Here is a 24,861-nt window from a genome sequence, read left to right as displayed (position 1 = left end):
TCCAAACACTACACTGTACGTCTACATTATAATTTTCGGGATGCCAAATGCGGGCACACATGCGCAGGAGATGGGTCTGATACGCGGGAGCATTGGCAGGTCCTACTTACAGAATCTGATATTCCGGCAAAGCGTCAGTCTGCTGTAACATGTTTTTAAATAAATGCATGTCGATACAGTTTCAATAGCTATGGTCATTGCTCTGTAAAGCACGCAAGCCGAGTACTATATCCTCATCCTGACACCGACCAGACAAGCAGACACCTGATACGTCATCCTTACCAGGTACTTACATTAATAGATTAGAGTAATGATTACGACAGATGACTACAAAACGCCTTTATTATGACGTCATCAAAGTTACCGCTCGCTTGTTGGTAGCCTCGTACCCGGGCCCTCTTGCGCGCAAGAGGGCCTGGGTACGAGGCTAGGCAAGGTGTGGGCGCGCAAGAGGGCCTGTTCATCTTTTACTAGGATTGGGCCTAGGTACGAGCCTTGGTGTATTTGCGTTGTTCTAGACATACAGTACACTCGTTTGCCAGATGTATTCCTCCATAATCTCAAACTACATAGTCACAAGACGCAAAGGGCACTGGTTCAATTACTGCTGAAAACGTTTGAGTATCAAACAACTTTAGTAAAAGAATACGAATATTGACTCTCGTTGGAGAGATTAGTTTACTCCGACTGTTTGTGAGCTGCATGTATTGATTGAATCTTGGAAGAGCACAGCGGGCACGAAAAACCAGGATCTGCCATACAATTTGCCTGCACCACAAAAGTACAAACATAAACATACCGGCATGAGCATGCATGACATCATTCACAAACTCCAAATCAAATACTATCCCAAGCATTAACGGTATGTGTTCTAATTAATTAATTCTAAATTCATCGGAGTTACCATACCCATCCATTACAAAAATTGTCTGTCTATATGGCTACTACTCTCTCGGTCAGTAGACTGTATTCTGAATATGTTGACTCTACTGCACAGAACCTGAGGCATGAAACGGTACGGGTACAGTAATCCAACTGGCCACGTGACGTATAACCCAACAACTCGCTCCGCCTCCGCGCATGCGCTCATTAATTTAAGTATTAAACAATACAAGCTCATGCAAATGTCTCTTTGCAATTGCTGAACACTCTGCTGCTAACACGGCAACATCATTAGAATGTATAACTAATGATGTTGTGATAGACTTACTTTGATACAATAGTAACAAAAGATGTGATTGCAGCTGGCTTGGTAAGGTGTTGTTGGACGACTTTCGCATATACCACACTGTGTAAACGAGGGAGACGACGATGTTGAGGAATAGGAGGTGAACACACGATGAACGGTGTTTCTGAGTCTTCTCACATTGACAAAGGGCAACAGAAAGAAAGTAAATTCCTTGCAAAAACATGATTCAAATGGCTCACTGTGACACACACACACACACACACACACACACACACACACACACACACACACACACACACACACACACACACACACACACACACACACACACACACACATGCACACACACACACACACACACACACACACACACACACACACACACACACATGTAAAGTCAAAAGTTAAACTCAAAACTAACTGCAAAACTATGCCACAGCAGCTCTCGATTCATAAACTCAAAGCTGACCTACATCCAAAATAACAGTTACTAGAGTCTCAAGATCGACTGTTATCGTATCATCGGCTGCATCACTTACTTGTCGGACTGGCTGTTTATGAACCAGAACTGTGTTGAGTCTGAGAATTCTCTCTATTAGAGACCGATAGCTATACAACAAATTACCAACTAATTAGCATTTGACAAGAGATCCTGTAGCACACTATCATTACATATTTACATAAAAATTAGTAAATAATCACTAATTAGTAGCCACATGTGCATGCTTGCCTATACAATAAGAACACGAGGTACAGATATTCTATCTGTTCTAATATGATTGTGAAGCTTTAGGCAAGTTGAGAACTATTGATATCTGCTGGATATTTGATAAAATACACACACTGGGCAGTTGTGCCCTGTTAACGAAACTGAGATGAGACACAATGCAACACAAACATAACAGTGACATAGGAATGGGTCAGGCCATGAGATTTGAAACATGAACTTTCACCAGATGACAATTGGTGTAACTTCCGGTTTTGGTATAAATAAGTAATTAATTTTCAATATTTACAATGCAATTACAGAACTATTCTAAACAAAAAATGCTCTAAAATGGCAACCAAGGTTTAATTGTTACTAATTATTAGTAACAAAATAGCAAAAATATGAAGAAAGTTTCGAAGATGTCAAACTGTTTTTGGAGTTGCACCTAGCGTGCGCTATTGTGGCGCCTAGTAGCGCGCGTTAAGCCCAACTGCTTTTTTAATTTGCTTCCTACACCCTTGCATGATAACGCAACACAAACTCTAGTTTGGCAGTGAGTTACGTACATAAACTGTTCATCCTGCTTTCTAGTAATCTCAAGAACAGACAATCACAACTTGACATTTCGATTTGTCTAAGATGGTCCCTTTATATGTACAGCCAGTTAATGCCTTGTCAGTGTACACACAGTCTGATTAAACACCAGCTCGTCTCACATTTGTCAGGCTTATTGGCATAAATGCAGTTAGCCACGCTTAAAGTCATTGTTAACGATATCAAGTGAGAACAATTACAGACCACATGGACAGTCTGCTATATAAATCGTTATGGTAAACACACCTGCCTTGCTGTAGAAAGATCAGGAAATTAACTAAACGTGCCATGTTCCACAAACGTTCAGTCCATCGACTCAGCGTCCTTATCTACACACGACATGACATAAAACAAAGGGAAAGACTCAACTCCAGAACGATGATAAACCTTTTCTCTTATGTTTAGGTTGTTGATATACTGGCCAATCACCTCAATGCCAACTGCCTTGTCTTTGCAATAGTTCCCACATACAAACACTAGTCCATACGCAATCTTCTGCCACCGACTTAGACCCAATGCCTCTGCAACATGAGTTCTCATTTAATAGATATACAGCACAGACAGTAATCTTATTCCTTTACAAACATTGTATGATCAAGATGAGATTTTCCATTAATTAATTAATTAGACAGCAACAGGTCGTGAAGCATACAAACTGTATGGCAGAGTGTGCAAGAATAGGCATCTGTTTCGATCACCTTCAGAATCGCTTGCATCACTAGATACACACTTTGCATATTTCACATTTAACATTTGTTGTCCGAGTGTCGAATCGTATTTCCAGACAGACAACTAGAAACAAGTCAATAAAGGTCATATTACACACACTGTCACACACACGCACACACACCACATGTGCATGCATGCACGCACACACACACACACACACACACACACACACACACACACACACACACACACACACACACACACACACACAAATGGCAAATAGATAAGGAGCTGCCGTTAAAAGGTAATGCCCCCAGCCAGATGGCTGGGTTCTTGTGTACTAAGTAGGAGCTATCGGCCGTGCTAAGCAAACTTCTGAGCCTGGCCAGGTACTCACAGGAGCACCGACTGCGACGCCAACTGTGGTGTGGGCACCCGAAGTCCCACCCGGACCTCAGTGGCTGATGGACTTTATCACAGTCGGGGCCTTTGCCACCCCAGTCAATGACCAGGTACTCATTTATACTCCTGAGTTGAGAGAAGCAATTGTGTGTAAGTTTCTTGCTTAAGGAAATTATGCCATAGCTCGCCATCACTGTGACTTGAACCTGCAACCCTGCAAGGTCCCGAGTGTTTTCATTCTCCAAATGCACTCTCTAACCAATTGAGCTATGGCACAAACACACACACACACACACACACACACACACACACACACACACACACACACACACACACACACACACACACAGATCAGTTACATTACAAACCAACCAGCCAGATAGCAAATCTGAGTACAGAATTCATTTCAGGCAGAAATAATGATAACTTTCCAGACTACAAACACAAATGAAACATACTGATAGTACACTTATAATTAATGTCTCATTCTATTTTGTTATTCATCTGTACCACCCACCCCTAGTAAAGATAAACAACGTGAAAGTTGAAGTTTCAATGATTCAAGAACTTCCTCGTCCAGAACGCTCGAATCCATCTGTTAAAATGTAAGAAAAATTAACGACGTCGCAACGACAGTTAATTAATAAAGTATCACCAGAAACCTGACTTATCCTCAGAGCCCTGCCGGCCATTTGACAAATGACAGGAACATACCCGGATAACTAGTGTGAAACATGAAACATATTAGCGCACTTTAAGACCACGCCCCTTAGCACTTGTTAGGCCTAACCACTTTTTCAGTCTCTGGTCTGGAAGTTCGAGGCTACTTTAGTCGTTCCTCTACTGCTATGTAAGACTACTACAGTGTAGTGCAACATCAACTAACTTTGACAGTTATTATTAAGGCGTAAACCGGTCACGTGACCTGCATAACACGTGACCAGATTTAAAAATTATAAACTACGGTACAACTAAAAGTGGCATTGTCTTTGCATTACATAGGTATGGTATTAGTTTTTAGTTTTCTTATAGTTCTCTTTTACAATACAAAATGTTAATCACAAGTCTACAGTACAGTGTACTGTACACAGTCCAAGCGCAGCGCTATCAAGGCGGTCTGGCAACCGAGTCTATAGCTAATTGCAGAGCCGTATATACGGCTCTTGCTAATTGATATCCAAGCTTGATGAAATTGTGATGTGCCTCACGTGCGTTCAGCAAGCCATTTAACTATTGTGTCTATGACGTTTATCTCAAGTCGCCTTTCTCTCACAAAGCGAGCTTCAGCCAAAGCGTAAACGAACGCAGTGGTTGCCAGGTGTCACTTACTTGTGTTTACCACAAACACAGCCTCTTTACTCTCCTGATCGATGCACATACGGTAGGTGAGAAGCCGAGCAGTGTATTGTAAGCGATCTACGACGACTATGGCTGCTCTGAGTGAAGTCAGCTCGTTGTCTGCAAGGAACAAGGCTCTGCTGGCTCACCCGAGAGTCGAGGAAGTGATCAGGGTAAGGAAGAGTGACTGATGGCAACAGGGTGAAATAAACTGACGTTGTGAGGATATTAATTGTCGTTTTTCGCACACGTTGCGACGAGTTGTAGTTTCAACGTCGATTTTGGCCTCGTTTTAGAGCATTTGAAGGTTGATGTTTTTTGCAAGCGATCAGAGTTGTGATACAACTTTGTATATGTGTATAAGTTGTGTATAAGAATGCTGCCTCCTTCATAGTTCGAATGTAACTTGGTTTCCGGAGGCCTTTAATATTCACGTCTTGTACTTATGACGTGCAAGTGAGTTTATGATATCAATCACTGTTAGTGATTTGGCTTAACGTCTCTGGTGTTGGTTGCATTGCCAAGTGGTCGTGGTGTATGACAATATCCAGCTGTTACAGTACAGTACTGTGTACAGATGAAGCTGCAGGGCTGCTTAGCTACTCCATGTGTTGCTATCAACAGATGCCTTTACATTCTTGGTTTATTGGCCTAGATAATTACATAGGTAATATATTTATAAAAATGTGGCTGATGTGTTAGTCTATAAATGTTGGTTGATCCACCGTATTTGGTCGTCGTGCTTTGATTGCCGAACTCTTGTGTCTTGAAACCAGAGAGGTGTATAGTTACTCTGATGCCTGACTAGTGGCGCCTTTTGATTAATTAAGGTTTGTGTGTGATGATGATGATGATGATGATGCAGTTCAGTTGCTAGGTTTGTGTGTCACAGTAAAGCTTAGTTATGTCACCTATTGTTGGTTTGTCATTTAGGCTTGTGAGTAAACAACTAGAAGTGTGACACACACCGACACATACAAACTCAGAAATGTACACGTACATGTAAATAGACAGTTTGTCTTGACAGACAGACTGGAAATGGTTAAGGCATCGAGAAAACAATTTGCTAGACGATTAATTTTGGAATACCGTTCTATACTCTTGGCTTGATGTGTCACGTAGTTCGGAACTCACAGATTCATTGATTGTGTCTGTGTGGCACTCCTGATGTTGTAAAGTCTACAGCAGTATGTGACTGTGAGGTATGCATTGCTATAGCAATGTTTGTGTTTATAGAGGTTGGAGGCGGCTTGTATTCGCGTTCAAACTGATGACGCGATCCCTGTGATGTCCCGGGACTCTGCAAGCTCTCAGCACATTCCACAACGTATTCGTGAGATAGTTGATGAATGTCTCAACGGGCCTACTGTGAGTATCACTCATCTACGTGATCTACCCAATGGTCACGGGAAAAGTTTAGCAAGAGATGGTATTGATGGAATGTCAGATGTATCTCCCAGTACTGTCCTTGAAGATGAGAATGCACTGTTGCAAGTCAGCCATTGTTATACTTAGGTTAACGACGTGTCTTTATTGTGTTGTGTTGGGTGGGATGTTTAGAAAGAAGTGCGGCGATTGGAGTCATTGCTGAAGAAATCTAGAGCTGACAGAGAAGACTTGGGAGAAAAGTACATCTCAGTCTCTGAGCGAGTGAGTTGATACATTGTTGTCTTAATAACAAAGTGGCTTTACATGTGATTATTGTGTCTGTTTAGCTGGAACGAGCTCTTAGATATGAGCAAGACAAAAGCAGCATTGACATGGAGCACCAAGCATTACTTGAGCAGAGCAGTAGACTGAAACGACAGCTGACAGAGCAGCAGGAAGAATACAAAGTTGAGATTAAAGGATATCAAGACTCTCAAGAGAAACAAGCAATCCTTGTACAGAAATTGCAATCCAAAGTAATTTGTGTGTGTGTGAGTGCACACGCACGTGCATATGAATATTTGTTCCCAAAGTGGCTGGTCTAAATATTCTGTTGTCATTATGTAGTATAATGTCTGTACAGTATGTATTTGCAATATAGTATCAGCACTTCTTATGTCTTCATGCTGGTACCTTTCCTTGAATTGTCATAAAAAGTTGACATTAAGGATATTATCGTGGACTGCTGTGTGCCAACTGTGCATTCTTGTAATCTGAAATTATTTCAAATATGTTTTGTATCTTTCTTGTGTGTTGTGTCTACCAGCTGCACATAGTTTGGACGGCAATTGTATTATATTGGTTTGTCATAGTTGCTGCAATATAAACAGAAGTGTGGAGAGCTGGAAGATAAAGTTGTTCTGGAAGAGAAGAATGGCTCTGAAAAACAGTCCGAGGTGTGATATACACATTGAACTACTGGATTGCGTTCATTACATGTTGTTCGTGTTTAGTTGGAGAGAACCGTTGCAACACTCCAGGGTCAGCTGTCAGCTGCTAGTCAGAAAATGGTTCAACTGAGAGACTCTCATACTGAAGAACTTCATGCGGCTCTTAGTAAAGTTGATGAAGAAAAGAAGAAGTGAGCCAGACATAGTCCTGATCATTGACAGGCAAACAGGAAGCAGATGGACAGATGAGTGGATGGGTGGATGGGTTGATGGGTGCATGGGTGCATGGGTGGATGAACAGACAAACAGGCAGACAAACAGACAGTGGGATATACAGACGGCGAGACGAATAGATAAATGGGTGTTGTTGATGAGACATGAAGACAAATAGTAGAGTGGTTGAGAAACCAGCTGGTTGAGCAACAAACCAATAACTGACAGGCTACTAAATAACCAACTAACAGTTTGACTGGTTGACTAAGCCAAACAGATGCTGAGGACACATTCTATTGTATTAGTATTTGATTTGATGATTTTAGGACAACTGAGGCTAGAGCAGCGTTTGCAAGGCTTCAGCAGCAGATGCAAGAGATGAAGGAACAGAATCAACGGCTCACGATGGACATACACAAACTGACAACAGATTGGACACATGCCAGAGAAATGTTGGAACACAAAGACAGGGAATGTGATGAAAAGCTGAAGGTGAGACTAATGTTTTGTACTTTCGAAACTCGTAACGCTTCTAGGCCTAGTAGTCATAGACTGACTACCAAAAAAAAGTCTGTTTGACTTGGCTTGTAAACAGGAAATATAATAGTAACGAGTCTTTGTAGTGTTGTGAGACATGTGAGCTATTATTGTGCTATTGTATTGAGCACATTATGGTGGATAATAGGCTTTTGAAACTGGTTGTGTGGAGACTAACTAGAAAGCAACATGAAATGTGTGTCTTCAGATGACACTATACAGTAGACACTATTCTGTAGGATCAGCATGATTTTTGCTCTTTAGTATCAATATTAGAGTTTTTAAGGCGTTTAGCTTGTATAGAAGACACAATAGTGCTGTTGACTCATACTAATTTGTAATACTTTGTATCAACAAATGTAATATACTAAATTGTGTGAGTTTTGGACAAGTGTGTGTGTGTGTGTGTGTGTGTGTGTGTGTGTGTGTGTGTGTGTGTGTGTGTGTGCGTGTGTGCATGCGTGCGTGCATGCATGTGTGCGTGTCTGTGTGAGCACGTGCATGCATATAATAATGGCTATTGTAGTGTATGCTGCTTCTGCAATGGAATAAATAGCTCTTACAATGATTGACATGTTTGATGTCTAATTGTAATTATGGTGGCAGACTCAAGTACAAATTATGACCAGTACATTCAAGACACAGTTGTCTAGTTTGCTGCCGATGCTGTCAACATTAAAGACTCAACAGCTGATTCTTAAGACGGATGTTGAAAGGTGACATCAGCAATTTGTCATTTTGTCAATTGTTCTTTGTTCGGTTTGTTTTATGTTTTATTCAGTATTGCTTTCAACCAGTATTATCATTATTTAAATGTCTGTCTTCTGGTCCCTTCATGTATGGTTACTGAATTGTGTGTTGCTGGTTTAAGCTTTTGTATGCAACAGTTTCATGAGGCTCATCTGTTGTGTTATCTCGTGTATGGGGATGAAGAGTAGATAGGACAACTTTCCTGACTGTTTCTGATTATGAGAGTTGCAGACTTAAATCTATTAAACTCTCGATGTATTTGGGACTTTTTGTTAGCTGCTGTCATTGGGTATTGCCTCAATATGTCTCATCAATGTACTATGCAACTGGTGAGGGTGTGTTTGAAAAATACTGTACACTGACTGATAATGGGTACTGTTGGCAACTCTACATTAATAGTGTAGTGAAACGAGGTTGCTGGACAGAAATTATGTTGTGCGTTTGCCTAGCCTGAAAATGTGCCTTAATTTTAATCAAATAGTTGCTTTTATCGCTAGGAAGTTTGGAAGGAACATAATAGTCTTGCTCCTATTGTTTGAACAGAGGCTGTTGATTTACTGCAAAAGCATGGTTAAGGGCTTTATCAGATAAATTGTTTGTAGGCTGTTGGGCTTTGTCGTTCTATCTGATTGATTGTGTTGCTAGGGATGTTGGTAATTTGAGTGTTTTGGTTGCCAATGCACTGAAGGAACTTCTAGAACGTTTCCAGCAGGAACAGCATCATTATGAAGAACAAGTATTCAAGTGGCAGAGCAAAAGTAATCGGCAAGGAGAAGATCTCAGACAGGTTTGTTCATGTCATTAATTGAGCTGTATGCTTTACAGTAACGCCTAAAGCTTAAAGTATGTAATTTTGAAATTGTTTGCATTTCTCTCCATGATGTAGGCACACGAGGAAATCAATGGACTGAAACTTTCTAGTGAACAAAACTTTGCTGATTGCCAAAAAAGAACAATGGAGATGACACAGAAGCTTGATGATGTGAACAGAGAAAAGCTGTCACTGCAGCAGCTCCTGGATGGTAGAGAAGACCTAATCAGATTGCTGAATGAGAAGATAGCATCACTGGTATGTAGATGAGAGTTGTTTAGTGTGCATTATCAAATAGTGAATGAGGATTTATGTGGATTGTCATTGTTTTACCAGTTTGAGAGTGTTGTGACACGTCATTGAATGATGTTAGCCATAGCATGTAGTAGGAGATTTCAAGGTGAAGCGTTAGGTTTTTAGTGAGGTTGCAAGACTCTGAACTTTACAGTTTTTTGAATATGGAAATCATGAACATGAAATGGTTTTGGAGAAATTTGGAGTGTTTGGCTTCTGTAGCTTTTGCCCAGTGACAGGACGTGTGCTATACCTTACTAATTGTATTTGCTTTTGTGCACCCTCATGTGCTTGAACTGCAATAGAAGCACATATGTCAACTAAGGTCGCTTACAGCATTGGGTTTGTGTATTGTTGTCTCTGATTTGTTGAATTTTGTATGCTATTTGATGACAGGGTGCATTTGTTGTTTAGGAGGTACAGAACTCTGAATTGACTGAACAGAAAACTGATGGCCAAGTTCGACTCGAGTCTGTTGAAACTGCTAATGTATTACTGCAGGATGCATTAAAGCAAGTTGCTAGCTTGGTCCAGTCGCAGTCTGCTCCTAAAGACAAAACAGCTGAGCCAGTTGCATCACTACCTCTTGTCTTGTCTTCAGATCGTGTTTCTCCTGTTGGCTTGTGTCAGCCCTCACCAGGTCACACACAGTCACTTGGATCATCACCTAAATCTGTAGGGAAAACAAAGAGAACTTTGGTTTTTACATCAACAAGGCAGGAACAAAACTTGTTGTATTCACTTGTTGTGTTGTAGATTTGTGTGTTTTTAGAATTCCCGTTCGACCTGATTCTGCGATGCATCTTCAAGGCTTATTTTCCCCAAATCCAAGAGTTGGTCACAGTCCCAAACAAGATGTAATACATAAATCATCATCTGAAGGCTCTTTAACTGTATCCTCATCGTCGAGTTCTACTGATGTGCAAAGTCAGCTGGCCACAGGTCATAGTATTGATGATCATCAAATGCAATCTATTGCTATGCCAAGTAGTGCAAGTGACAGTGGGGTGGAGAGTTTAGTTATGGAGACAATGGAGACAGTGAAGCAGTGTGTGGAGTGCTCTGCAACTGAAAAAGAGGTGAGTACCAATCTTTATTGTTATGTTTGTGTAAGGACATGAAGGTCATACTCAGATTGTACTTGTTGGATCAATGTGTGAATATTATTTACCATCGATTGAAATTATTCTGATTGCATTGTGATGTAACTTGTTTGACCACGTAGCTATTAGTAAGCTAATAAAACATTACTGAGTCAGTCTCCATGGTTAGTGACATTAACCTGTTTTTGATTTCAACATCACGTGCTCTTACAACATATGACAACAGACAACAGACTTGTATTGTTGTATGTGAAGACTCTGATGCTATCAAATGAATATATGCAGCATAGATTATGGAGTATCTCAGAACAGTCAGTGAATCTTTTGATGCATTGTGAAACGGTAACATGATATGTAAATTGGTAGGTTTAGAAGAGCCAGAGCTTTAGTTTCATTTTTAACTTGAAAACTTGAGAAATTAGTTGGCTGCAGCTTCTTCTCCTCAACGTTGTATTGTACATCTACTACCTGGCGTATGGTGTCTTCATTGTGTAGAGTAATAATTGGATGTTTAAATATAAGACACCACAACTGGTACCAGAAACACGTGTTTGAGGACACCCAAGCACAATCTATTATTTCTTGATATAAATGAACTATATGTTTACCAATTGTAATGTCAAGAGGAGAGGTCAGTAGTTGCTTTGTATAGAAATACATGTACCATACTTTGTCTGGAGTTTGAAATAACTTTAATTTATTGTATTCTCGGTGCTTTGTTTATTTGTTCTATTGTGAATTTGTTATCTCATTCTGTAGAAGTTGCAGATGCTTGCAAGCAGACTTGAGGCTGACTGCCAGGAGAAAGATCGACAAGTAGAATCACTGGAAGGAGAAGGAACTGCTCTTGCTAAAGCAATTGCTGTACTGAAGACCGATCTGGAAACAAGCAATCAAACAATAGCAGATGTTACACATGCCAAAGATCAGTGCAGAGAAGAGATGGAAAGAAGTCAGAAGTATGTTCCCTTTGTATAATGGTTCAAACAATTGAGTACGTGTGTTGTTGATTTCTGTGTGCGCTTGTCCAGATCACTTTGTTTGGTAATTAGTATAAGTACGATTATAATAGTTATTATTATGATTACTATTAATATAGGTATTAGGTATTAGTGCATATTACGACTTTGTATTTTTATTTTTGTATGCTATAGCTTTAATTAATAGAAACATTGTACTGAAGTTCTCACCTTTTCTTGATGTTACAAGCAAGTAATGCACAATGCAAATCTGGCTTATACAGTTGAGCTTGCAGTGACAGACTGAGACAGTTGAACTTATTGTCATGAAAGATGTAAGAAATTTGCTATCTTGTAAATAATGTGATTTTGCAAGATTTATAACTTGTTTAAGTGGATCGACACTTGAGACTGGTACTCCTTATAAAAACTGCACGAACAAAAAAGACTGCACGTGTTCTGAATTCTTGAATATGATTTTGCTGTACTTATAATAGTACTACTGTAGTTGTAGCTGCTATGTAAGATCTTGATTTTGCTGTAGTGAGAACGATAGCCTGAAGAGGCAGCTGTCCGATAGCGAAGCTTGCTGTCTGGACATACAGAATCGTTTAGAAAAATTGAAAAATGAAGTAGAGCAATTGTCTGAAGTGAATCAAGGCTTACTCCAGACTCGAAATGATCTTGAAGTCACCAATCAAGAACTGACTGATGAGCTGGTGTCAGTGAAGGAGAAGGTAGAAGAAAGTCAAGAAAAAGTTGCTGAAGGAGAGGAGGCTATGAAAGAGCTAGAGAGTGAAATGAGTCATCTCAAGAGACAAATAAATGATCTTCAAAAAACCGGTGACGATCTTCAGAATGAGATGACAGTTCTGAGAACTGAAAGAAGTGAACTGCAGTCTAACCTGGCAGTTGTTGAACAAACCAAAGATGATGTTGAGAGGAGGCTAACTCGCAGCAAAGAGTCTTACAAGTCACTGAAGGATGAGAACACGAAATTGATTGGACAAGCAGCTGCTCTAGACGACAAGGTGGCTCACCTTGAGTCTCGATTGAGAGATGTGACTGTAGAGAAAGATAGTGCTAGTACTCGCGCTACTCGCTTATCACAGTCAGCCCAGAAGTTGAGTACTGACGTGGATGACCTACAGCATCAAGTAGCTCGATATGAGACGAGTGTCCAGCAACTTAATGATCAACTGGCTGTTGTCAACAAAAACAAAATAGAGTTGTCTTCTCAATTGACACACAGCCAACATCATGTTAGACAACTGGAGCAGTCACTGTCCTCTGCTAGAACACAACTGACCACAGTACAACAAACAGTGAAGCAACTTGCAGACGAAAAGGCGCACTTGGATGTTGAAAAGATGGGAATGGAAAGAAGGTTGGCGTCTATGAAGGATGAAAATACCTCTTTGGAAATTGCATTGGATACAGCAAGAAGGAACGTACGGGAAGCAACGGAAAGGGTGTCAGACATGAAAATTCGCTTGGAGCGAGAAGTGACCAAGGTAGCAGTCGAGTCTGAGGCAAAGAAGCAGCTTGAACTGGATCTGAGTCAAGTTCAGACACAGCTGAACGGTACGCTGTCTGAGAAAGAGGACGAAGTAATAAGATTACTAACAGAGAAGACTGCATTGGAGAATAGGCTGGAAGAGCTCAATAACGAGAGGGATAGTCTGATAAGTGCCAGTCAAGAAGAGAGAGATGCTCTGGTCGAGCAATTTAAGAGAGAGGATGAACGCAAGAGACTTGAAGCGGAAAGAATGCGAGAAGAGACGGTGCTGAACGTATCTCGAGAACGTCGAATGGAAGTAGGCAAATTGGAAAACGAGAAAGCCGCTTTGGTTGAACAGTTGAGGAAGTTACAACGCGACAAAGAAGCAGGAGAGTTAAAAATGTCTACCATGCATAGTATGACTGACTATGCTGCTCTTAAAGAACAACAGGAGTCACTGGAGCAGCGAGTCTTCGAGTTGGAATCAGAACTGCAAGACAGCAAGGTACAGATGAACTCTGAGTAGATTGCGTGTTTCTGCACACGTTGGAAATGTGACCGTATTGTTGTTGTCCTTTAATTTATTTTTTGTACGTAGATGAAGACTCGATCAACCAAACAAACTCTCACTGAAAAGGAAGCAGAAGTCGATAGAATAATAGCCGAGTTGCGTATCGTCAGGTCATCAGCTGAAAACTCTAGGTCGAGCTTCTTTAATGTTTTTCTCGTACTTCCAACGTAATGATTGTGTTGATATTAGGTGTGCGCTAGAGGAGAGCAAGAAGTTAGCTAGTGAGCTGGAGTCTTCTCGTCAAAAGCACGTTGAGGAGTTGAAGGAGCTGAAAAGTCAATTGAGATCAGTTGAACAAGAGAAAGAAGAATCTGTTCGAGAAACGGAAAGAGTGAGGCAACGTTTGAAAGATCTGGAAGAGAGAAAGAAATCTCTGCAGCAGGAGAGAGGGCAGCTGTTGGAAAATATTTCCGAGCTGGAGAAGTCAAGTGGAGGACAGCAGTTTGAAGTAGATAATCTCAAACTAAAACTTTCACAAGACGAAAGTGAACTGATGACGCTGGGAATGCAATTACAGAACGCAAGACACAAACTAGGAGCAGCCGAAGAGAGTCACTTGAAGGCCCAACAGGAAAACGTTCAGTTACGAATGAGTCAGCAAGAATGCGAGGAGCAGTACTTAGAACTGCGTCGCCAGTCAGAATCTCTTTCACTAAAAGCGGCTCAACTGAAAGAGGCCGTCGCTGGCAAAGAGTCGGAAGTTAGGGAGCTCACGCGCAGACTTGAAGCAGAGATGAGATCCAAGTGTGAAGCACAGTCTCAATTGATCGAATGCCAGCGTAAGCTCCAATTGGAGATAAGCTCGAGTGAGGAGCAACGGGTCCGGGTGACCGCACTTGAAGCGCAGGTGGATATCATTACGGGGTCTGCTCTGCGCGCTCCGTCGTCTCCCAGCAGTAAACTCCAACAGGCTCTCGAGGAGTCTCGACAACAGCTGCGAGCTATAGAACAGATCAAAGCGAGTCTCGAGACGCGGGTTCACGTCCTGGACGCAGAGAATGCCAGTTTGTCTTCTCAACTACTAGTTGTCAAGGAGGATAGGAAACGGCTGCAACGGGACCTCCACGGTTTGATATCAGCGGTCGAATCGCCGCGTGGTGCACGTGGAGATGAGTCTGTCTTGGAATCGGGATTTCATTCGGGGTTGCATTCTTCTCCGAGAGTTAAACCACACACGGCAGTTCGTCTTTTCCAGGATTCTCCTTACGGCCGGGATACTGTCGTCGAGCAGTCGAGACCTGAGCTCATGTCGTCTCCGTTGCCTGTCTCTTCCTCTAAAGTGAAGCAAATTGAGGGAAATTTAGTGTCTTTGAAAAACATTCTAAAAAACAAAGAACGAGAACTGGCAAGTGTTCGGTCAGAGAGCTTAGACAAGGATACGAAGATTTGGGAACTGGAGACGCTCGTTAGCAAGACCAAATCTCGGTTGGATGGCTTAGGAGCACTTCTAGGTCATTTTTCATTGTCTGGTCAAAGTCCCGGAGATAAACTGTCTAGTCTGGAAGGTGCTCTTTACAAGCAGAACGAGAACAATTTAAAATTGGAACGAGAAGCGAGTACATTGAGAGCTGACCTTGCACGCCTTCGTTTGAAGCTGCAGTCCGTTGAATCGGAGCTTGAATCTATGAGAGAGCAGAATCATCTACTGAGAGAATCGCGTGATGCTTTGTTAGAAGGCGAAGTTGCTAGGAAGCGAGCTGGAACGTACGCTAAAGAAAAAGAACAAGAAGCGGAAAAGATACGACAAAAGCTCAGTGCAACGAGAAGAGACCTGCTCCACTCTCAAAAACAAGAAGAAGCAAACGCTAGCGAAATTATGCGTTTGACTACTGACCTGAAGCAAATCCAGGATACATTTAGTAGACAGCAAAGACACGCAGCCGAAGTTTCCAAAGAACTCCCAATATTGTCTGAGCAGAAGATAAGATTAGAAGCAGAGATCATTACCAGCAAGGCAACTGTCGCTAGATTAGAAAGAGAAATGGCGGAGTTGAAACAGCAGCTTGCATTTGCCCACGACAGTCAACAGAACACGAGGTCCCACAAGTTGTCTCTTGAGCAAAAGAGCAGAGAGTTAGAGTCTGCCGTATTGGTACAGAGAGGTTTGATTGCTGAACTCGAAGCGAAGTTGAGTGCAACCAAAAGAGAACTAGAGAGCAATGTGCAACGTGCATCAGCATTGGAAATGCAGCTACGGAATTGTGCTGGTGAGCGGGATGCGTTGTGTAAACGAGTGGAAATACTGAAGAGAACGCAAAAGGAGAGCGAAACTCAGATATCCTCCTTACAGCTTCGCCTGTCGGACCTTCAAAAGTTACTGAATCACACAGAGACTGCTCAGATTAGAGCAACTGGAGATTTGAAGGAGTCAGAAGAAGTGAGGAGACAAACCAGAGAAGAGTTGAAGTCGGTCAGGTTTCAGTTGGAGACGGTCAAACGAGAATACGAAAAAGTGCAAACAGAGCTATCTAGGTGCGTCAAAGAGAGCGCAAACATGAAGAGCGAACTTGAACAAGAACGTGCTCGCTATATGAAATTACTTCAAGGCTCTAATGACCAGTCTCAGATGTCTCAGTCACTAGCTCGAGATCTAGAGAATGACAAGGATTCGTTGAAAAGGAAACTGATGATTCAAGAAGCGGAGAACAGAGAGTTAGAATCGCGACTACTTCAGGCCCGGGAGGCTTTGAGACTTGAAACAGAGGAGCTAACTCAAAGGTAACCCTAGTTGAGATTTGTTTATCTCGATTCAACTATTCGACGTTCTCTCTCTTTTCAGGGTGTCAAGAATGGAAGTGGCTCACGAGAGTGAATTGCAGAGGATGTACGATGTGCAACGCAGAAGCGAAAGCGAAACCGTTGACCGGTTGAGGCAGAGAATCAGAGAATTAGAGGCAAAGGTGCGTATATATAGTATAGTATAGTATAGTATGCGTTCGTAATTTAATATTGCGATTTACTTATTGTTAGGTTACCAAGTTACAGACAGAACTCGCTGATCGCGCTCGTAAGAAGCAACGATACATAGCCAAAACAGCAGAGAAAGATCGAGAAATTCGAAAGCTTCAGGGACTGCTAGGCGACTCTTTCCGGAATGTGGCCGGGTCGTCCTTCCTTGATCCGGATGTTTTGCAAAGGGAGACGAGCCGCCTCAACCAATCTGGCATGTCAGTCGGCAGCGAAGCATCACGTCACTCTATGCTGTCTCCTGTATATAGCAGCACACCAAGAGGCACGAGAAGGAAATGAACATTGTTGAGTGAAGATTTAGGGTAAAGAGGTAATTAAATCAGAAATTTTAATTGAACGTATCTATCCGTGTGTGAACGTTGCAAGCAAGATATTTGCATGCTTGTTGTAGTATTGTAATTTGTAGCCACTAGACAAGACTGGTAAACAGTATTCGTAATAGCTCGTATGATAGTTTCGCAGCGGCAACCACTACTAGTAGTAGTAGGGACTTTATTCTTCTCTCTGTATGTCACAAATGTCTCCAACTGAGAAAACTGGAAGCAGTAGACGTTACATGCTGTTTCGTTCCATGTCAAGAGCAACAAGTTGCAGCATGTCTGTACAGTACATATGTGAAGCTAGACTCTTTCGTGAGTGTCCTTTGGCAAAAGACTAGAGGTAAGACGCATTGTCAGGTCGACGTGGGCCTGCTAGCTTTGACTACCATGTGTAGGGTCACTCTAAGCCGAAAAGAAGAGCGTGGCAATGCATCTCACTCATTGCACAGATTTGATATGCTGCCATTCCTCGTATGTTCGACAAGGGCAGTTGTACGTGCATGCCTATATCAGTAACTTACTGATAAGTCAGAGGAGGGAGAACAATCTAGCAAGTAGTAAAAAAACTTGGATGTGTTCAGTCAGATATACGGGCCTTGTCCAGGACTCTAGAACAACTGAAACTCAGATCATGCGATTGCTGTCACACTATCGCTGGTTTCCCGTCTTAACTGGTCCGGGGACCGGTTGTGGCTGCCATAACTGGTCCCCTGAACCTGTTCTGGTTGCCATAGTTGGTCCAGTATTGCCGGAAGTGGTTCCGGATCCTAACCCTTAGACCCTAACCCTGACCTCAGCCAGTCATGAGGCTAGGACCAGTTGTCGCGTGACAGGACATCAGAGAAAGATAGAAAGGCCACAATGAGCAGAGATGCACTTTCAGCCAGACAGACCACACTAAAAATAATTTAAAATGGGTCAAATTCTTGCACTGAAAGAAGTAAAAATAATTAAGTGTCACGAATTGGACACATTATATCCAGACTTTAGTTAACTAGCCATGAAATCAGCAAATTTCCTTCTACAGTCTAGAGTTTAGCTCTTTAGAGTATTTTGATGTTCACAGTAACGTGATATTTCCATCTAATTGTCCTTCTTTTTTCTTCTAAAAGGGTCCTGCCACACCTTCAATCCTCCCGGTTGTGTCTCCTCCAGCGTGTGTTTGCTGCGAATTTCCTTCTGTTTTTCAGTCCATCTGTCTGGATGTATCATGGGTTCCACAACCACCAGATACACACCTACGCCAAGTAGTCCAACAAGTCCCGTAATAAGAACAACACCATTGCGTCCAGACGTCGCTCGACGAGACTTCAATCGCAACATCTAGTTCATATACGGGGATTTTACGTTGATAGCAACAACCTCTTCATGGGAATCCGTCGTTTCCGAATACTGTTTCTTCTTCTGATTTGTTTCATATTGTCGCCTGTTTTGTATATAAGTTTATTGACTTGTCGATGTAGGAAAGAAGCAAAAGTTGATAGTCTGTGTCCTACGCAGTCACGTGATTCTCTGTGTAGCTCTCAGAGAGACAACAATGCAAAGGATAATTTACAAGAAAACAGAAGGACAAGTCGTCATCGTTATCTTTTAGTTATTGTTATTATCACTGGACAAGATCGAAGGGAGGAGAGAAGAGTGATGAGAAACACATGGCTGGCAAACTTTGACAAAACAAAAGTAGCAGTGAAATTTGTAATTGGTACTGTTGGGCTTAACGACGAGGATGTGAGATCATTAGAGCAAGAAAACAACATGCATGATGATCTCCTATTGTTGAGACATTTTAGAGAAGACTTTGCAATGTTGTCCAGAAAAGTTTTGATCTCATTGTCTTGGGTTGTCGAGAACTTGGACTTTGACTATCTGTTCAAAGCAGATGATGATACATATGCAAGGCTGCCTCTATTACTTGATGAGTTAGATAAAAGACAAAATCCTGGACGATTTTATTGGGGGTTTTTTGATGGGCGATCATCAGTAAAACGAGCTGGAAAATGGAAAGAGAGTGACTGGATCTTATGTGATAAGTATTTGCCATACGCGTTGGGAGGAGGATACATTTTGTCACATGACCTTGTGAAATTCATTGGTTTGAATAAAGATTACTTCAAAATGTTTAAGAATGAGGACGTGTCTGTTGGTGCGTGGTTAGCTGGTATTGACATGGAAAGGCAGCATGACAGACGATTTGATACAGAGTACAAATCACGAGGATGTCATAATTCATTTATTGTGACACATAAACAGACTGTCCAAGATATGAAAGCTAAGCATCAGTCACTAGAGCAAACTGGTAAACTTTGTCCTAAAGAAATGATGGTGAGGCCTTCTTATGAGTACAATTGGAATGTACTACCATCTCAGTGTTGTCAAAGGAATCTTCGATTGCCTTAAGTTATGAATAATTGACTTGAGAGTAGCTGCAATGCAGCATAGATTTTGTAGAGAATTATTGCTTTGTAGTAGTGTAAACATTGTTGTTATATTTGTGAGTTTTTGGTAGCTGCAGATTATTTAACTCGCTACACACACACACACACACACACACACACACACACACACACACACACACACACACACACACACACACACACACACACTACATCATGCCATGTGCATGCCCCACAATTTTGTGAATGATTGTTCCAAAGTCAGTGAGTATCCACAAAGACATCAATTCCAAATTGGGCGTTTTAACTTAGAGCGCATATAAGTCTTAGCTAATTATATATGTCGTGCTCAACCAGATCAGTCTGGTTTGTAAAGTCTATTACAAGTACCGGAAGCAAACCCTGCTTCACAAGTACTTAGACCATCACGGCTGTCTAGAAAGAAGACATGACTTTACGAAGGATCCGAGTAGATCCCAGAAGCACTGTTTTCTGTAAGTGCTGCAGGTTGTGATGACCTGGAATAATGTCCAGCCACCGTGCAATACCTTAGATTTATGGTGCGCTTGCGTGGAGTGACTAACGCATGCGCTATTCGTTACATCATGGATGGGCGTGAGGTCGATTTGCTGGAGATACTACGTGTTGGCAAGAGCAAGAAGCGCCTGCAGAAGATGTTTACCAACTTGGGAGGAGGACGGACGGACAAGGAAGCCGTGGAGTTAGCAATTGGAAGAGATCCTGAATGGCAGATGGCTCTTCTGAGAGTTATACAGCAGATAGAGCTGGTTATTACAAGCAAAACAGTGGCAGAGGTAGGATATAAGCACCTATATGTGTAAGAACGCGAGAGGTGTTAGTGAACGTCCACTGGCTCTACTATTGTTTCTTTGCTGGAAATGTTGTTCTGAACGAGGCTCTGTCAAGCAGAGTTGACGGTCTGCAACATGTAGCTTTCTTGATGTTAAGTTGGCTGCTTACTCAAGTGATGTCTCGAGGTGTAACAAATATGCTGGCTTGTTGGGTGTGGTTTGATGTAGACTACTAAACGTACTAGGCCGGCCACACGTTTTAATTTCTGTGTTGTCCTCAGACGGAGTTTCGGAATCGCATGCGAGAGGTGGAAAAAATAAGAAATTACCAAATAAAAATGTATGTTTGCATATTAATGTTTGCTCAAGATTCACCACACACGCGCAGGCACGCCCACGCAAACTTGAAAACATGCCTTTATCCACACATTTACCATTTACCAGTTTGTGATAGCTTGCTGTTGAGCGACAAAGTGATTTCTCGATCTTTCCTTATTGTACGTGACCTGAAAGTGGGTCTGGAACTTTGAGGCTAGTAGATGCGCCAGAGCCGTTGAGAGCTCTGAAATGTGCGATCTGCGTTGTCATTGGAGTCCTGCACGTCTCCATGGCTACTTTCGCTCTCTGAGTTTTGGATGCCATCACTACAGTATGATAATGCCCATTTCCAGGTCACGTGCAACTAGAAAACGATCGAGAAAATGCTTTGTCGTTCAACAGTAAGCTATCTCAAACTGGTAAATGGTAAATGTGTAGATAAAGAACCTAACACACCTGTCATTAGCTTTTGTCGTAAAGTCAAGTACGAGTAGCAAAACTGCCGTTGCGGACAAGAACTCGATTCGCCTTTTTCTTTGTACTAGGAATGAAGACTGTATGTCATAGAACGTGGTGCACCATAAAATGTTTCTTTGTTTTGCTTCGTAATGACTCAACTTGCCACGATTTCAAGTTTGCATGAGTGTGTCTGCATGTGTGCGGTGATTCGTGAGCGGGCACCTTTAAGGAAGGAATTTTTACTTGATTTTCTAAAAAAATCTTTTTCTTTCTTGCTGTTTCATAACTATGGTTTATGGGTTGAAATGGAGACTCCGATAGTGCATTGAATTAGGAAATAATGAGTGTACACTAAATTAAAGAAAGTTGTGCTATCCACTAACCTATTGCTACGTTGTCTTGTTCTTAATTTGTATATTTTTACCTGCCAGGTTCTTGGTTTAGATTATGCTGATTGTGTCAAGTTTCTTCTTCAAGGAGGTTTAGTGCCATGGATGACTCGGATACTTGGAATGGCTTTGCCAATGAGGAATGATGCAGCTGGATCGAATGTAGCAGCGAGGTGGCGACAGTCATTTGTACATTTAGTAAAGACTGTTTATCATTTGGTGAAAGATCCATGTAATGAGTATAATCTGCAACCCTATACACTGGCAACTGGAATGGTTACTCCTCTGATGAAGTTTCTCGACGGTACATTGTTTGAGTTTGTTGGGATTTGTGTGTGGTGTTTATATGCAGTTAGAGGTAGTCATAGAATGGTAGATTGACAGACAGCTAGACAGACAAATACACAGACAGGCAAACACACAGACGGACAAACATGCAGACAGACAAACAGACAGCTTCTTAACATTTGACCTTTTTTGTTTATCACAGGTACCCAGCAGCCTCTTGCAACCGTCTGGGCAATCAGTGCTTTAAGCCAACTGTGTGGCATGTATCAAGACGCTTGTGATAAAATTGTGTCGTCTGGTTGTTTGTCTCAGCTCGGTCGTATCATTTATCGAGACTCAGCGCAGAAAGTTATTGTTGAACTTTATAAAGAGGGTTATAAACAAGATCAGTTAGACTTCTTTAATGTGTGGTTGACATATAAACACCACTTGGATCCTGCCTCTGCCACCAAGATGTCTCAGCAGAACTTTACCTCCTCGCTAGAGAAACATCATTATTATGCCTTACATCTTGCCAGAACAACACAATCTCATGCAACCATCATTCTGACTGAGGTGCTAAGAGTGAGGCTAGAGTAGAGGTTATATTGTGGTGGCATGCTTGGCTGTACAGTCAACTGTGTTATGATTGTCTGGCTTACTTCTATTACATTCCTTCGTGCTTGTACGAAATCTAATGATATGTGCACTTGGTCGGGTCATGATGAGCTACTACATGTGTTGGTAAGGTGGAGAAAATGCTACAGTGGTAGTGTGATATGATGGTGGTAAGTAGTCTACAGGTTTAGTGTCAGTTGAATGTAACACTGGTGGATGTAATTGCTGCGTAAGATAGGATTTAGTGAGTACCAGTGCTTATAGATTTGATTTAGATACCGACTGTCACGAAGTATGGCAGCATAGTAAGTAGACTGAAACTATTAATTTGTGCAAGAGGTCAAGTGTTGACATGGATGGATTATTGAAATTTTGGATTTTTGTTGATGTTGCCAAGGTGTGGTTAGGTGGAGTTATGTATCAATGGCTGTACCAATGACTCACGAATAGATGTCAAATATTGTCGTCATTGGAACAGCCATGAGAAGCAGTGGCATTGTCAGCTGGGCTATTTAAATGCAGCCTAACCATTATTAGTGGAGTGGTACAAATGTGGTGTAGATAGTGCAGAGTAGGACAAACAGCAATTGAACGTTGAAGCCACTAACGAATATGGGCACTAGTGTATATGGGCTCTAACATTGATTTGCACTATTTGCTGATCAGTGTGTGGATGGATTGTTGTTGTAACTGTTCGTATGCTGTGAAAGGTTTCCAGAAACAGAATATATCGAAACGCAGTTGCCAAGGAACCGACTGTTTTCAAAGTAGGTGTTTGTGATCATGTCGCAATTGTTAGTTTGTCAGTGTTGTATGATAAAATATAAATTGTCTCATTAGACGCTTATTTGTTTGAATTTCTTATGTATTTTCTCATGCTTGTTCTCTCTTCTGACACTGTTCCTTTAGAAGAGCAGAAGAAGCAAAGGAAATGTGCTCTTAATTAATTGAAAGTGTGCCAATTATTAGGGCAATGTATCAGACAATTTTGAGATTGATTAAAATCATGTTCAAGCTGGAAATGAAATACACAGCGACCACAGGGTATTTTACCTATAGGTTCTAGTGTCTTATCACAGATATAGCTGCTATTTAAGCAGCAATAAGCTTTACTTTACAACCTGCGTAGCACAGCATAGCAAGGTTGTAATGTTTCCAGCAGTGTGTCTCTGTGTCTGTCAATAGACACGATATCTCTTGAACAGCTTAACTGATTAACACGAAACTTTCAGAACATGAAAATCTTGCCAAAATCTCAGATGAGTTCAAAAAGTACCCCCCTGAACATACCTCCTTAAGAAGGAATTAGCAAAAATTGGCATGCAGTTGTGCAATCTCATTCTGGATATCTTCTAGTGTTAAACTGTATTTTTTGGACAAGAAAGTTTTAACTTGTTACTTTCAGTAAGTGTCCGGGATTTATATGTACCATCTGTGTCAACTGCTATGTTGGTTGATTGCCATGCTGATATGACATGAAGGGATTGTTATGATTATTAGTGACGTGTGTTTGTTTTTCATTTCGGTTTCTGTTGCCTTGTTAGTCTGTGCTGAAGTGGCTACAAACACCCATTATCACTCATCACGATGTGGTCATGGTTTCCAAAGTTCTGGGCCTTCTGTCTCGTTTGTGTATACTAGAAGAAACAGCTTGGAAATTTATTGACACGTACGAGCTTCCTTTACTGTTGGAACCACTCAGTAAGTACAAAAACTACTTAAATATTTATGAAATGTCTACGTTAGCAAGCTTTTATTGTGTACAACTGTCTTGTATTGCCGTCTCATTAGGTCTCTGTCTCAAGTGTATTGTCTAGTAATTGTTATTTATGAACCAACATGACATTATACAGTACATTAAAGCTCTATAGCTGCAAGTGCATCTCATGTGATCTAGGGCTGAAGTTATTAATGGAAGTATCAAGATATTAGATGGTAACTGGACACAGAACAGCAGGCAATTGTATTGACTGCTGTCTACGTTGTTTGGCTGACTTCATTGCGAGTCTGATTTTACTGTAGTTTAACTTAATCAGTCGAAATTTTAGTAGTAGGACCAAGCAGTTTGAGATTTTGGAAAGCAAAGAGTCACACATTCAGCATTTTGCTTTTGCAGGCCAAGGCTAACTGTAGTAATAAGGTTTTTACTGCAGACACTACATGTTGTGTGTCATGCTCAACCAGATCAGTCTGGTTTGTAAAGTCTATTACAAGTACCGGAAGCAAACCCTGCTTCAGAAGTACTTAGACCATCACGGCTGTCTAGAAAGATGACATGACTACGAGGGATCCGATTAGATCCCAGAAGCACTGTTTTTTGTAAGTGCTGCAGGTTGTGATGACCTGGAATAATGTCC

At 41.4% G+C, this 24,861-nt stretch overlaps 4 protein-coding genes across 6 annotated transcripts in view; 3 read left to right on the top strand and 1 right to left on the bottom strand.

The window, feature by feature from the left end:
• Positions 1-528: 528 nt before the first annotated feature.
• Positions 529-4,301, bottom strand: LOC134182513 (peroxisome biogenesis factor 2-like). 2 transcript variants are annotated; one of them, XM_062649923.1, is made up of 10 exons: positions 4,226-4,301; positions 4,081-4,158; positions 3,936-3,998; positions 3,191-3,284; positions 2,880-3,013; positions 2,739-2,821; positions 1,729-1,798; positions 1,611-1,658; positions 1,211-1,399; positions 529-768 (listed from the first exon to the last, which is right to left on the bottom strand). In XM_062649923.1, exons 1-10 carry the CDS (start codon positions 4,253-4,255, stop codon positions 679-681), a joined length of 879 nt encoding a protein of 292 aa, XP_062505907.1. In that variant the 5' UTR covers positions 4,256-4,301; the 3' UTR covers positions 529-678. The 2 variants fall into 2 exon arrangements, with proteins under 2 accessions (XP_062505907.1, XP_062505908.1); XM_062649924.1 differs by lacking the exon at positions 3,936-3,998.
• Positions 4,302-4,725: 424 nt separating this feature from the next.
• Positions 4,726-17,476, top strand: LOC134182696 (rootletin-like). The gene is made up of 18 exons (XM_062650130.1): positions 4,726-5,074; positions 6,138-6,395; positions 6,462-6,551; positions 6,617-6,805; positions 7,142-7,225; positions 7,283-7,410; positions 7,759-7,924; positions 8,576-8,685; positions 9,365-9,506; positions 9,606-9,788; positions 10,239-10,540; positions 10,597-10,903; positions 11,687-11,886; positions 12,431-13,892; positions 13,986-14,089; positions 14,148-16,676; positions 16,738-16,858; positions 16,929-17,476. Exons 1-18 carry the CDS (start codon positions 4,991-4,993, stop codon positions 17,205-17,207), a joined length of 6,738 nt encoding a protein of 2,245 aa, XP_062506114.1. The 5' UTR covers positions 4,726-4,990; the 3' UTR covers positions 17,208-17,476.
• A 997-nt stretch (positions 17,477-18,473) lies between these two features.
• Positions 18,474-19,748, top strand: LOC134182697 (beta-1,3-galactosyltransferase 6-like). The gene has a single exon (XM_062650131.1). It carries the CDS (start codon positions 18,617-18,619, stop codon positions 19,643-19,645), a length of 1,029 nt encoding a protein of 342 aa, XP_062506115.1. The 5' UTR covers positions 18,474-18,616; the 3' UTR covers positions 19,646-19,748.
• Positions 19,749-20,241: 493 nt separating this feature from the next.
• LOC134182172 (uncharacterized) overlaps positions 20,242-24,861 on the top strand; it is a 12,380-nt gene continuing 7,760 nt past the window's right edge. For both annotated transcript variants that reach the window (XM_062649539.1, XM_062649540.1), the window contains exons 1-5: positions 20,242-20,456; positions 21,662-21,923; positions 22,110-22,462; positions 23,215-23,271; positions 24,049-24,205. In XM_062649539.1, coding sequence (XP_062505523.1) covers positions 20,247-20,456; positions 21,662-21,923; positions 22,110-22,462; positions 23,215-23,271; positions 24,049-24,205 — 1,039 coding nt within the window. In that variant the 5' untranslated portion in view covers positions 20,242-20,246. The remainder of the gene's footprint in view (positions 20,457-21,661; positions 21,924-22,109; positions 22,463-23,214; positions 23,272-24,048; positions 24,206-24,861) is intronic.

This window comes from Corticium candelabrum, chromosome 7 (genome assembly GCF_963422355.1).
Source record: "Corticium candelabrum chromosome 7, ooCorCand1.1, whole genome shotgun sequence".
NCBI lineage: Eukaryota > Metazoa > Porifera > Homoscleromorpha > Homosclerophorida > Plakinidae > Corticium > Corticium candelabrum.
Note: the sequence above shows the minus strand (reverse complement) of the source record. Positions and strands in the feature narration are given on the sequence as shown.

Excerpts from the sequence above, each read along its gene's own strand:
- LOC134182513 (XM_062649923.1), bottom strand. The coding sequence starts at position 4,255 with ATGGCCGGCAGGGCTCTGAGGATAAGTCAG. Across the intron at positions 3,285-3,935 it reads TCAGATTTGCTATCTGGCTG|TTGTCTGTCTGGAAATACGA; the intron begins GTTGGTTTGTAA and ends ACTTGTTTCTAG. Across the intron at positions 1,659-1,728 it reads ATAAACAGCCAGTCCGACAA|GTCAGCTTTGAGTTTATGAA; the intron begins GTAAGTGATGCA and ends TTTTGGATGTAG.
- LOC134182696 (XM_062650130.1), top strand. The coding sequence starts at position 4,991 with ATGGCTGCTCTGAGTGAAGTCAGCTCGTTGTCTGCAAGGAACAAGGCT. Across the intron at positions 5,075-6,137 it reads GAGTCGAGGAAGTGATCAGG|AGGTTGGAGGCGGCTTGTAT; the intron begins GTAAGGAAGAGT and ends TTGTGTTTATAG. Across the intron at positions 13,893-13,985 it reads CAGAACTGCAAGACAGCAAG|ATGAAGACTCGATCAACCAA; the intron begins GTACAGATGAAC and ends TTTTGTACGTAG.
- LOC134182697 (XM_062650131.1), top strand. The coding sequence starts at position 18,617 with ATGGGAATCCGTCGTTTCCGAATACTGTTTCTTCTTCTGATTTGTTTC.